We start from the raw sequence: 14611 nt of genomic DNA on the forward strand, positions 1-14611 counted from the left end.
AGATGTCATGGCAAGTACTCATGTGATAAACCAAAATAGAGTGGTGATGAGTGTTCATGTAATATCCCAAGCAATACAAGGAGTGTTGGTGAGCACTCATGTGATATCCCTAGCAGTACAAGGACTGTTGGTGAGCACTCATGTGATATCCCAAGCAATACAAGTTGATGAGCACTCATGTGATATCCCAAGCTATACAAGGAGTGTTGGTGGGCACTCATGTGATATCCCAAGCAATACAAGGAGTGTTGGTGAGCACTCATGTGATATCCCTAGCAGTAAAATGGACTGTTGGTGAGCACTCATGTGATATCCCAAGCAATACAAGTGGTGTACTCATGTAATGTTCCAAGAAATACAAGGTGTTGTCAAGTACTCACTTCCCCGGCTATACAAAGAGTGGTGGTGAGGACCCATGTGATGTATCAACAGAAATTAGTGCTGATGAATACTCATGTCATATACCAGAAAAAACAAGGCGCAGTAGCGAGTATTCATGTGATGCCCTAGGAAATACAAGGTATAGTTGTGAGTACTCATGTGATGTACTGGGAAATACAAGGTATAGTTGTGAGTACTCATGCGATGTACTGGGCAATACAAGGTATAGTTGTGAGTATTCATGTAATGCCCTAGGAAATACAAGGTATAGTTGTGAGTACTCATGTAATGTACTGGAAAATATAAGGTATAGTTGTGAGTACTCATGCGATGTACTGGAAAACACAAGGTATAGTTGTGAGTACTCATGTGGTGTACTAGGAAATACAGGGTATAGTTGTGAGTACTCATGCAATATAGTGGAAAATACAAGATATAGCTGTGAGTACTCATGTGATGTACTGCAAATTACAAGGTATAGTTGGTAGTACTCATGCGATGTAATTGGGCAATACAAGGTATAGTTGTGAGTACTCGTGCAATGTACTGGGAAATAAAAGGTATAGTTGTGAGTACTCATGCGATGTACTGGAAAATACAAGGTATAGTTGTGAGTACTCATGTGATGTACTGGGAAATGCAACAAGGGTTGTGAGTACACAAAAAGCAATTCATGTTTGAGCTATTTAAGTTAGTTAAATTCTTCACTTGAGAGTTTTAGTTATCACAAATGAACAGAGCACAACTTTACTGCCAACTATTAACAGCAGACATATATAAGTTTAAAGGAATGAATAAATATATATATATATATATATATATATATATATATATATATATATATATATATATATATATATATATATATACACACGTTGTTGTTGTTTTGGGGTTTTACGCCATTTTCAGCACATAATAGGCTATACATGGCAGCCAGTATTAATGGTGGAGGAAGAACCCAGGAAAACCCTTGAAAGAACCACCAACCCACAAGAAGCTACTGGCAAGCTTTCTCACATACCCACATTGGCCGAATAAGAGACTCGAGCCCACGCAGACAGAAGTGAGATGGCAGTGATCCATAATGGAGAGCGCTTTAGACCACGTGGGGCCCCATATATATATATATATATATATATATATATATATATATATATGCATGATAGTATAGAGAGGAAAGAGAAAGATAATTAGGGAAAGAGAAAGTTGTTAATCTGAGATAAGTATACATGAAAATATTAAGGTTTAATTAGTACTATAGTAAAACCCAATGTTTACACGGAATTCAGAATGATTTGAATACAGTATCCATACAAATAAGTAAATCTAGTTTTACATGGGATTCAAAATGTCTTATATACATTTTAAGTATAAAGTACTAAATCAAGTTTTACATGGAATTCAGAATGACTTGTATACAAAGTACTAAATCTAATTAGTACTTTAACATTAAACAGTAACTAACAACTCATCAAATTTTATTAGTGTTTACATATGCAAGATATTTATTTTACCAAGAAGAAGTTTACTTGATTAGCAAAATAGTGACCCATAAAGGTAATAAAAATGCATTACTGATTTTCTAAGGCAAGTAAATCCCATATTCCTTCAGAGAAATCCAAAATTCTGAAATCTACAAATACTCACTTGTTCTGGAATAGGAACCAGCAGCATATACTCCCCTGTCTGTTGGACTATGTGTTATACAGGAGATTATTCCAGCCTGTCCTTGTTTTGCTGTAAGCAACAGAATTTTTTAAAAAGAAAACTAGCAAGATGTTCACTTATAAACATTACTCCATTTAAAAACTGGAGCAAATTTGTAGTAGCCAGCAATATTCAAACTGGTATAGAGAAGAAATGAGACACTCAAGCAAAAAAAATTAGGTCAGGGACCAACTTTTAGTATGAATGGGGTTACTCTACTTGAGAGGGTCAAATATATTGAGGGTTATGTCACAGTTACCTGGTTTTGGCATGGCTGAATTATCGTACTTCAGCTGTACCCACATACCACCTTCATAGTACAAATTAAATGCAATCCAAGATATTGAGTGTAACATTCAAATAACTTAAAACACAAAAGTCACTCAAGCATAATTTAGCTTATTTAATGCCTCATCAATATATAGCAGCATGACACTTTAAATGAGATCTAGCCATCCTTGAAAAAGTAATGCTACAGAAGCCAAAGTCAGACAGATGGATATTCAGGGACCTGTAAATGACATCATGTAATGTCAGAATTCAAACTTATTAGACTTGTTATCAACATGAAACTGAACGCTGGATTTGGCTGAAATTCAATGAAACTAGGTAAATTTATGCTACAGAACACGAAGAACAGGCAATCAAGGAGCATAAGTTTTCTAAATGATGTCATGTAACTCTGGAATTGAACTTATTCAAGGTCTTACAAATATAAATACCAAATAGTTTAGTTAAAATCCTTAGTGGATCTAAGTTGCAGAAATAATTATGAGAGGTCATGCAATCTGGGATAGTTATTCTTCCAAATGATTAAGTCATGTTGTTATGACTCCACAGTCATAAACTAAGTAAATGACGGAAGCAAAACAAGTTTTGTAAATTTCAACAAACATTTCCCTTCACTACAAAGTGAAAATTTAAAAGAACTTAAGTATTGTAAATTTATCCAAAATAATGCTGAACATTCTATCACAAGCCCAAAAGTGTCAAGTATTCCAACTGAATTCCACATCTTGTATGTGCTGATGTACCAAGTACTGATGTACCAAAATGATATAATCCACAATGTCTTAGAACTAGTCCTCAATAATCCCAAAATAGTGTTTTAGTAAAAAAACTCAATGATCACTGTCATTCCAATGAATGATTGAAATAAATGATTCTCCTCAAATTATATCTGAACACAATTAAAATTCCACATAATGAACTTAAATCAGGAATGAAGACTTTTCTTAATCTCAAACCTTATATTAAAAACTATGACACAAAATGAAGTCAAAAGTTCTACTGCAGTTAAACATAACCTTAGAAAAGCTTAGAAAATATTTATTGTAAGGTAAATTATGTTCTTTGATAATATTTACAGTACCAATGTGTTAACCCAATATGTTGGATGGAAGAGCTGAGCTACATAATGGTACACAGAGGGTAGCCTGACAGCCATGTGCATTCATAGCAATGGCCAAACTGTGCTGATGATGACATCAGATATACACACACAAGCGAGCCTGACAACCATGTGAGACAGCAAAGATCCAGTTTGATATTAAACACAATACAGATTGATTTCAGTTTGAGATACCTTGTATTGAATTTATTTATCACAATAAGCCCCTTTAGTTTTATAAAATTTGCTGATTTAGCTGAATAAAGGTTTGGTCATAAACTTTCATCAGCATTATTTTAACTTTTTCTCTGTACTGAAAAAAGCTATTTCCATCATTGTTTAATATTTTTTTTCAGTGATCTCATCAGTTAAATATCTAACAATCTGCAATATTGATACTTTTGAAATGAAAAAACTTTGATGGTTTCAACAAGAGCTACTGAGTCAAAGGTCAAATTCCATATTTTATAAATTCAGCAGGTACATTGTAAAATTGTGTTTCGTTTGGTTACAGCACATAAACACAATTAGGTTACTGACTGTTCAAACAATTAGAGTCAAGTGCCATGCCCAAGGATTCACCATGGTAACCGACCTTGGCTGATACAGTGGTAGGATTTGAACCAGCACTATTTTGATTGTGAGTTTGATTGTGAGTCTGATTGGTGAGTTTGATTGGGAGTCCCGCAGGTGATCTTTTAAGGACTATCTGTTGTAAAGACTGCTCTAATCATGCAAGTAAAACAATGCTGACACATCTAAAACACTACAACACTGACCTTAATTTAGGGTTGTAATAGTGGTACAGACAGACGGACACAAACAGATGACAAAGTGATCTTGATGTCAAGTTTCCACAAATGCAAGTTTCACAAAAAAACACGAGAATACTCCCCTCCCTGTGTGTTCCTTTTAAGATCATGTTGTAAACATTCTTAATTATGTCCATAGCTGTATACAGACTGTGTTTGTTGCTTTTCCCAAGTTTTATTCAGACTGTGTTCCTTGCTCTCTTTAATTACATTATTGATGGCACTGATTAATAAATTCAGTCATTGTGATGCAATTAGTCTCAGATTAGGTACACATACCCTCTGGAAGGATAAAACATTGTCTTTAGATACCACCTACAGTAAGTTTTGAGTCGTTTTTACTATGCATGCTAACAACAAATTCTAAATGAGCAAACTGGAGCATTGGTGTGAGTGTGTGTGTATCTGTGTTTAAACACGTTTCATGAAATTCAGACCATATTTATATGAGTATATTATGTACCATATGTTGGCCTTTCCTGGCAATCTCGACCGGGTCGACTCACATCAAAAACTCGGATCATCTTGTTGAATCCACAGTACAGTTTGTCCCCATCCGGGTCAAAATGAAGGCTGTAGGCTGGTGTGAGCTCATCCTGTAAAGAATTAAAAAATATTTTCCTCATATCAATTTGGTGGTATTGCATATTTAATATTGAGGTCAACAGAATACTATGATGGAAAACAAGATGCCAGGAGGGAAAAATCAGAAAAAGGGAAGGCGGCAGAATCAAAGGAAGCAGTGCTCAACAAGAATATTCCATGAATGTTGCCTGCCTACAACATATATCATAAAATTTCACAATAATGAAACCTGATGATAACCGTAAAGATGGAACAGTCAATGTTCTGGGCAGACACTGAAAGTAACTAAGCTTTTATTTCCCTATCACAAAGACCATTTCAGGAGATGTGTAGAAAAGGGATAAAAATATTTATCAGTCACATTAACCTTAATAAATATATCAGACATTAACTGTACCCTGTATCCAAATTTCATCTATATCACAAAAAACTTTCATGATATTAAAAAACCTGAATATACATATATCAGGTGACAATATATAGCTATACCAAGCTTCATCCATTTGTCTTAAAAAGTGCAAATGTTTCAAAGCATAAGGAGAAATGTGAAACAAACCCCAAAATATTGACATGTGACCTTAAATACAGGTACCCCAATGTGATATGCAACACAGCTTTTAGTGATAATGCAAATTTATATCAAGATCCATCCCTTCATCTATAATGGCTTGGAAACCTTCGAGTGAAAATGAAAGTATAATGGAAAAATTCAACATATAAACAACATAACATTGACCTTGAATATAGCACACAACACACACATCCCTTAATCTCAAAAAGCTCTAGTCATCAAGTGTAAAAGACAGCTATAATATGAGCCATGACCAGCACATTGAAGATAGGAACTCATCCATGTTGCACAGTGATGTGTCTTCTAAAGATGATATATACTAGTTTTTAAGTTTTATCACTTACTCTCAAGCGACTAAAAAATTAATGCGTGGATGGGAAAGGAAGATGGAAATCTTAACTACTGGAGCATGACCTTCAAGATCGATTCCCAATGTCATGATGGCATATAAGGATCAAAAATTACAAATGGCTCCAAAATCACAGTCAAAAGGAAGTCTCATTGCAAATTAAAATACAGAACCAAAACTTTGACCTTGAAGATAAGATCTCCTATGTGGCACATGAAACACCTCTGAGTGAGGACATGTGATTATACACTAATCCAAAACAGCTCTGAAGGGAAATCTTAAAATACTGAAAAGTCACTTTAACCTTGAAGACAGGACCTCAATGTGGTATGTAGCTCCTTCTAGTGATGATGTAAACGAATCCCAAGTTTTATCCTTAAATTTCAAACTGGTTTAAAACAGAAAGGAAACTGACAGAAACATTGATGTTGTTGTTGTTGGGTTTAACGCCATTTTTCAGCACACGATAGGCTATACATGGCGGCCAGTATTAATGGTGGAGGAAGAACCCGGGAAAACCCCGGAAAGAACCACCGACCCACGAGAAGCTACTGGCAAGCTTTCTCACATACCCACATTGGCTGAATCCGAGACTCGAACCCACGCAGACAGAGGTGAGATGGCAGTGATCCGTAACGGAGAGCGCGTTAGACCACTCGGCCACTCGGGGCCCCCAGAAACACTGAATACTTGACCATGACAACAGCACTCCCAATATAGTATGTGAAATGCCTTTTACTTATGATGTATACATATGCCAAGTTCCATCCCTTAAAACAGATCTGCAGTTATGAAGCATAAGGGAAAGTACGATGAAAACATAAAATACTGAGTTATGACCTTGACCTTGAAGAGTGTACCACCAATGTGGTATGTTAAACATATTTGACTGATGATGTACAAATATGTCTAGTTTCATCCCTTAATATCAAATGGCTTTTAAGTTATCAAGCAGAAGATGAGAGAAGTGAAACTTAAAGAACATGACCTTGACCTTGTGATAAGATTTATTTGATTTGATGCTTTATGGCACACGAACACAAGTATTTATACCATGAAAACTGATGTAAAATGCCTTACCCAAGGACACAACAAGGTGTCTGATCCCTGCCGATCAAATGGTAGGATTCTAACTTGAACACCTTCGGTCTGGAGTCCAGCACACAAAACAATGAGACATTACAGCTCCTTGAAGACCGCCATTATGGTATGAAACACTCCTTCTACCGAGTTTGTACAAGTATACCAATATTTTTCACAGTTAGGTATGTCTTTAAAATTATAGAATGGAACTGAGTGAAGGTATGAAGGGTAGACAGACAAAAGCATGGCTACTATGTCTGTAGCTTTTCTTTAAAAAGATATGTATCAATTTTTTTATTTGACAATAATTACACTGGACAATACCATGTTAATGTAATTATTTGCTACCTAAATAACCAAAGTGTGACTGATAGGTGGAAAAGGCCAGCACAACCTATTAGGGGTGAAACAATACACCTGTGCTGTGTATCAATACAATTCATGAAATGCAGCCTGCGATACAATACATATCAATACAAATATGAACTTTATGGTCTTTCCGTCTTTGGAATGTAGGTAGTGCCCTTTCATGTAGACATACTGGTCCTATTTCCAGTATGCAGATGACTGACAGACATATAGTTATCATATGCAATTCTCATTGATGAGAAGATATCAGCAATACTTTCAAACAGACTACATGTTGGTTACAGTGAGCTTTATCCAACGTTTTAGGCCATTTAATTGTGGCTCCATTTAACTGACTTTGTTTTGTACAACATGAATGATTTGAAAACACCTTATTACCAATTTTATGTCTCAGTTACACATGGAAGACATTACAACATTATCTTCAAAGCAGAAGAAACAATGCAATTTCCTCATGCAAAGAAAATCTCATCTAGAACAAATTCAGGCATGGGAATAAGGTTGAAGACCAACAAAATCTATCACATTTTAGTTCCTGCTGACGCAAAAGATTGCTACAGACACACGTACCTGTATTTGTTAGTGAAGAAGGAAAACTACTGACTACACCCAGTTCTATATAAAATTTTTTAAAACTTACACAAGGTGATAAATTTGAGCAGTTTGAAATCTGCCCCACCGCCCATTCTATGCTAATTTCATTTTTTCCATCAGTGCCTTCATTCATTGGTTAAATATCTCTGCATAAAAAGAGAGAAATTACGAATTTGTTCCCAATGTACAATTTAAGGATAGATGATGACAGGATTTTATCTTAAGGGAGACCCCCCTTTATCAAAGGAAAAGGAGGGGAGGAGGAAATAGTCATAGGTCAATATTTATCTAAACTTCAATATCTGTCTCTCTTTCTTCCTGCTACACTTTCTTAGAGCTCTACCGAAATCAACATCTTTGACAGATATCACCTCTAGTTGTATGAGCATTAATCTGTTAATTAATTCTAAGAATACTCTGCTTTCTTTTTATCACTATTGTTCTGTGCTTCTTTCTGAAGAGGCATATACATAGCTAGCTTTGTCAGCTTGAATATGTTGGGAAACTGATCTTTATGACTGTTTTGTACAATTTTCCAGAACTCACAGATATTATCTTTTGGAAACATCTGCTCCAAAATAGGATTTATCACTAACATAAACTTCCTTTGTTACATCTGTAGTTTGCTGACTACTATGCCAAATTTCTTATCTGTTCCATAATGCTGAATTTAGTCCATCAATGCTTGTGCAGACAAAGGTATTAAAATAAATATCTTTACTTATTAATTTCATTTTTTACCCTTATTTTATTCAATTTATTTTAACCCTGATATGGATACATGTATATGGTTTGTAGCATATGATTTACAGGACGAAATTTATTAATTAAACAAAATGAAAATTGCATTTTACTTTTAAATTATCTGTATTTTAATTTGGCTCAGCATTCTGCCCTTTGTACATTTAATTTCAAAATACCACTGAAGGGGTCATGCCGTCTATTTCTATCCAGCATGTACATCTGATTCGTACTTAACACCATTTGGGGGGGGGGACAAAATCACTCACTGGTATCTCTATTAACACTTTCCCAGCTCCAATAATCTGATATACTTCATAACTTCAAACATTATTGTCATCATCACTATCATCAGCAAGTATCTGCCAAATGAAATCATAATGGACCACGCTGGTAATCAGACATTTTAGGTTTTCTAGGAAGTCCATATTTTAAACATGCATTTGTAAAAGTTTTGTCACGAATGGTTCAAACTATGCCATAATGCTTATTCCTGGACACATGGTGCTAATCAAATTTAGTTTCACAAACATTCATGTCATGCTTGAAGAACCCCGATGTGGAACAGTTGCTATCCGAAAGACAGATGACAAGAACGGTTAAATGAAAATGTGTACTTCACTGAGCACATTTCCATATGTGGAACTTTCAACAAATTTGTGGGATTTCTCTTGTCTCATTGTTCTCTAAGTGCACGAATTCATAACAATTTTACATGATTCTCACAATGTTAGACCCTGACAGCATCTCCGCTTAAGTACTTAACATATCTAATGACTGTCCCGCGGAGTGTCTCTTGCTCAGCCAATAATTCCTGTTTGTCACACAGAGAATAAGTTACATTGATTTATGATTGGTGGTTATTTGTTTTACTTGGATCAGAAAAGCAATAACCACAAATGAGAATTCAATGTAACATATTTCACCGTGCAACACACTGGTAGCATATCTTTCAAACTGACCAAAGGAATCATGATACAATTCAAAGTAGAAACATCGTGTGAAATTGGTTATTAAATGATGAGTAAAGTATTTCATTATACACATCAAACACATTTGGAATGTACAGTATATGCTGAACATACGTCTAGGTTAAGATAATTAGCATGGAATGGGGGGTGGGCAGATTATGAAACAGGTCACTTTGTGTTAACTTGTAGACAGCGAGTGGGTATTCTCAAATAATCATTTCGTATTTACTAATAAACATGAGTGCCTGTGACTGCAAATGCTGTTTCAGATGGATTATAATTTTACAGAATAGCAAGGCAACTAATAATAATTATTCATGACTGCTGAAGACTAAAATAACATGCAAGTGGTAAGTATCCTTTTGTATCGATTCTCCAGATCTTGTATCAATATGTCTATCATTTCAGCAAACGTATCAATGCATCAATATATCGATGACTTGTTTCACCTACATGCCCTTATTACTGTCAATGTGGGATTAACAACTATTTGTCATTCCCCACCAGAATACACCCCTACCATTATCACTGTGAGATTAATATCTATTTGTCATTCCCCACCAGAATACACCCCTACCATTGTCAATGTGAGATTAATATCTATTTGTCATTCCCCACCAAAATACACCCCTACCATTGTCACTGTGAGATTAATATCTATTTGTCATTCCCCACCAGAATACACCCCTACCATAGTCAATGTGAGATTAATATCTATTTGTCATTCCCCACCAGAATACACCCCTACCATTGTCAATGTGAGATTAATATCTATTTTCATTCCCCACCAGAATACACCCCTACCATTGTCAATGTGGGATTAACAACTATTCGTCATTCCCCACCGGAATACACCCCTACCATTGTCAATGTGAGATTAATATCTATTTCCATTCCCCACCAGAATACACCCCTACCATTGTCAATGTGGGATCAACAACTATTTGTCATTCCCCACCAGAATACACCCCTACCATTGTCAATGTGAGATTAATATCTATTTGTCATTCCACACCAGAATACACCCCTACCATTGTCAATGTGAAATTAATATCTATTTTCATTCCCCACCAGAATACACCCCTACCATTGTCAATGTGGGATTAACAACTATTTGTCATTCCCCACCAGAATACACCCCTACCATTGTCACTGTGAGATTAATTATGTCATTCCCCACCAGAATACACCCCTACCATTGTCAATGTGAGATTAATATCTATTTGTCATTCCCCACCAGAATACACCCCTACCATTGTCAATGTGAAATTAATATCTATTTTCATTCCCCACCAGAATACACCCCTACCATTGTCACTATGAGATTAATTATGTCATTCCCCACCAGAATACACCCCTACCATTGTCAATGTGAGATTAATATCTATTTGTCATTCCCCACCAGAATACACCCCTACCATTGTCAATGTGAGATTAATATCTATTTTCATTCCCCACCAGAATACACCCTTAACATTGTCAATGTGGGATTAACAACTATTTGTCATTCCCCACCAGAATACACCCCTACCATTGTCAATGTGAGATTAATATCTATTTTCATTCCCCACCAGAATACACCCCTACCATTGTCAATGTGAGATTAATATATATTTGTCATTCCCCACCAGAATACACCCCTACCATTGTCAATGTGAGATTAATATATATTTGTCATTCCCCACCAGAATACACCCCTACCATTGTCAATGTCAGATTAATATCTATTTGTCATTCCCCACCAGAATACACCCCTACCATTGTCAATGTGAGATTAATATATATTTGTCATTCCCCACCAGAATACACCCCTACCATTGTCAATGTGGGATTAACAACTATTTGTCATTCCCCACCAGACTACACCCTACTGTTGTCAATGTGAAATTAATTATCTATTTGTCATTCCCCACCAGAATACACCCTACTGTTGTCAATGTGAGATTAATATCTATTTGTCATTCCCCACCAGAATACACCCCTACTTCTGTCAATGTGAAATTAATATCTATTTGTATATACCCTTATTACTGTCATGCTGGGATGTAACAACAACTTGTCATAACACACCATTATATGCCCCTACTACTGTCATGGTGTGATGTAACAACAACTTGTCATAACACACCAATGTATGCCCCCACAACTGTTATGCTGGGATGAACAACAACTTGTCATAACACACCATTATATGCCCCTACTACTGTCATGGTGTGATGTAACAACAACTTGTCATAACACACCAATGTATGCCCCCACAACTGTTATGCTGGGATGAACAACAACTTGTCATAACACACCATTATATGCCCCTACTACTGTCATGGTGTGATGTAACAACAACTTGTCATAACACACCAATGTATGCCCCTACAACTGTCATGGTGTGATGAAACAACAACTTGTCATAACACACCATTATATGCCTCCACAACTGTTATGTTGGGATTAACAACAACTTGTCATTCGACACCATTATATGCCCCCACAACTGTCATGGTGTGATGTAACAACAACTTGTCATTAGACACCATTATATGCCCCTACAACTGTCATGGTGTGATGTAACAACAACTTGTCATTAGACACCATTATATGCCCCTACAATAGTCATAGTGTGATGTAACAACAACTTGTCATTAGACACCATTATATGCCCCTACAATAGTCATAGTGTGATGTAACAACAACTTGTCGTAACACACCATTGTATGCCCCCACAACTGTCATGGTGTGATGTAACAACAACTTGTCATAACACACCATCGTATGCCCCCACAACTGTCATGGTGTGATGTAACAACAACTTGTCATAACAAACCATTGTATGCCCCTACAACTGTCATAGTGTGATGTAACAACAACTTGTCATAACACACCACTGTATGCCCCTACTACTGTCATGGGGGCCCTGAGTGGCCGAGTGGTCTAAAGCGCTCACCGTTCCGGATCACTGCCATCTCACCTCCGTCTGCGTGGGTTTGAGTCCAAAGCTCGGCTAGCGTGGGTACATGGGAAAGCCTGCCAGTAGCTTCTCATGGGTCGGTGGTTCTTACCCTGGGTTTTCCAGGGTTCTTCCTCCACCATTAATACTGGCCGCCATGTATAGCCTATCTTGTGCTGAAAAATGGCGTTAAACCCTAGAACAACAACAACAACAACAACTACTGTCATGGTGTGATGTAACAACAACTTGTCATTAGACACCATTGTATGCCCCTACTACTGTCATGGTGTGATGTAACAACAACTTGTCATTAGACGCCATTGTATGCCCTTACTACTGTCATGGTGTGATGTAACAACAACTTGTCATTCCCCAACAGTACAGTGGTCCCCCTCTTATACAGCCACCCCATCTGCACTGGCCACATAAGACAGGTGGCCTTCCCAGAAGGGGCTATATTTTTGAGAAGTATGTGTATTGGTATGTGTATGCAGTATGAAAGCTACATGTCATTTCAAAGCTTTCAATATCTTTACTGAAAAGTAGCATTAATTATTAACAGATTTTTCTGGTCTTCAGAACAGACTTCTATCAAGTTATCATTAATAGTTATTATGTCAAAAGCGTGAAATGCGAGTAGGGTATTGTTGGCATGCACATTGCAAAATCATTCAAAAACATCATTTAAATATTGGTACATACATTGCTTGGCATTTAAATTAATTCACTTTCCACTTACTCCATTTTGCCACTGCTACAGATTATTCTCCTTGTCTCTCATGATGTTGTTTATTTGAGTCAAACCGACGTAACATTGTTTTTGGCAAAAACTCATAACCTCTCCCCATTGTTGTCAAGTCAAATAATTTTTAAGTTTTTTCTAAAGTATTAATTCTCTGTTCATGTGATGACATGTTTAAGTTTTGTAACGATTTATTCCTATGCTACTAATTGTACATTATTGCAATTTAATTATGCAGACAAAACTTTTGTATAGTAAACAAAATGCCTTCTTTATAAAGGAAGTGATACATGTAATGTCATGTGATTTTTCAGTCTTGTCTGGTACTCTGTTTTATTCACGGTTACTTTCTCTGTGGTACCCTGTTTTGTTCAAGGTTACTTTCTGTGGTACCCTGTTCTGTTCAAGGTCACTTTCTCTGTGGTACTCTGTTTTGTTCAAGGTTACTTTATCTATGGTACCCTGTATTGTTCAAGGTTACTTTCTCTGTGGTACCCTGTTTTGTTCAAGGTTACTTTCTCTGTGGTACCCTGTTTTGTTCAAGGTTACTTTCCATGTTGTACCCTGTTTTGTTCAAGGTTACTTTCTGTGGTACCCTGTTCTGTTCAAGGTCACTTTCTCTGTGGTACCCTGTATTGTTTAAGGTCACTTTCTCTGTGGTACCCTGTTCTGTTCAAGGTTACTTTCTCTGTGGTACCCTGTATTGTTCAAGGTTACTTTCTCTGTGGTACCCTGTTTTGTTCAAGGTTACTTTATGTGGTACCCTGTTCTGTTCAAGGTCACTTTCTCTGTGGTACCCTGTTTTGTTCAAGGTTACTTTCTCTGTGGTAGCCTGTTTTGTTCAAGGTTACTTTATCTGTGGTACCCTGTTTTGTTCAAGGTTACTTTCCATGTGGTACCCTGTTCTGTTCAAGGTCACTTTCTCTGTGGTGCCCTGTATTGTTCAAGGTCACTTTCTCTGTGGTACCCTGTTTTGTTCAAGGTTACTTTCTCTGTGGTACCCTGTATTGTTCAAGGTTACTTTCTCTGTGGTATCCTGTTTTGTTCAAGGTTACTTTCTCTATGGTACCCTGTTTTGTTCAAGGTTACTTTCTCTCATTTAGTTAATCCATGAAATCCATATTTAGCCTATTCTGACCATGTTATGACCTTGACAATTATATCCAGTCGAAATCATCAAATAAAAAAGCTTGACCACTGTGTTAAGCTCCAGACTCTATTAAAACATTGCAGACCCAATTTCCTGTAAACGTCAGCGTTAATGATACATTATTAACCTTATTGGTATGTGTACTTTAGCCATCACTTCGTTCAGTAATGAAACCCTGATGCTGGGAAACAGACATCGGTAAAGATAATCCGATTACTT

At 36.5% G+C, this 14611-nt stretch overlaps 1 protein-coding gene across 1 annotated transcript in view; it reads right to left on the reverse strand.

Moving 5' to 3' along the window:
• The window catches only part of LOC149800450 (telomerase Cajal body protein 1-like), a 104130-nt gene that overhangs the window by 38089 nt on the left and 51430 nt on the right, over nt 1-14611 (reverse strand). The window contains exons 7-8 of the mRNA XM_089960067.1: nt 4754-4886; nt 2029-2118 (exon numbers count right to left, since the gene is read on the reverse strand). Of these exons, the coding sequence (XP_089816193.1) occupies nt 2029-2118; nt 4754-4886 (223 nt within the window). The remainder of the gene's footprint in view (nt 1-2028; nt 2119-4753; nt 4887-14611) is intronic.

This window comes from Sinohyriopsis cumingii, chromosome 5 (assembly GCF_028554795.1).
Source record: "Sinohyriopsis cumingii isolate HCF-2022 chromosome 5, ASM2855479v2, whole genome shotgun sequence".
Classification (NCBI taxonomy): domain Eukaryota; kingdom Metazoa; phylum Mollusca; class Bivalvia; order Unionida; family Unionidae; genus Sinohyriopsis; species Sinohyriopsis cumingii.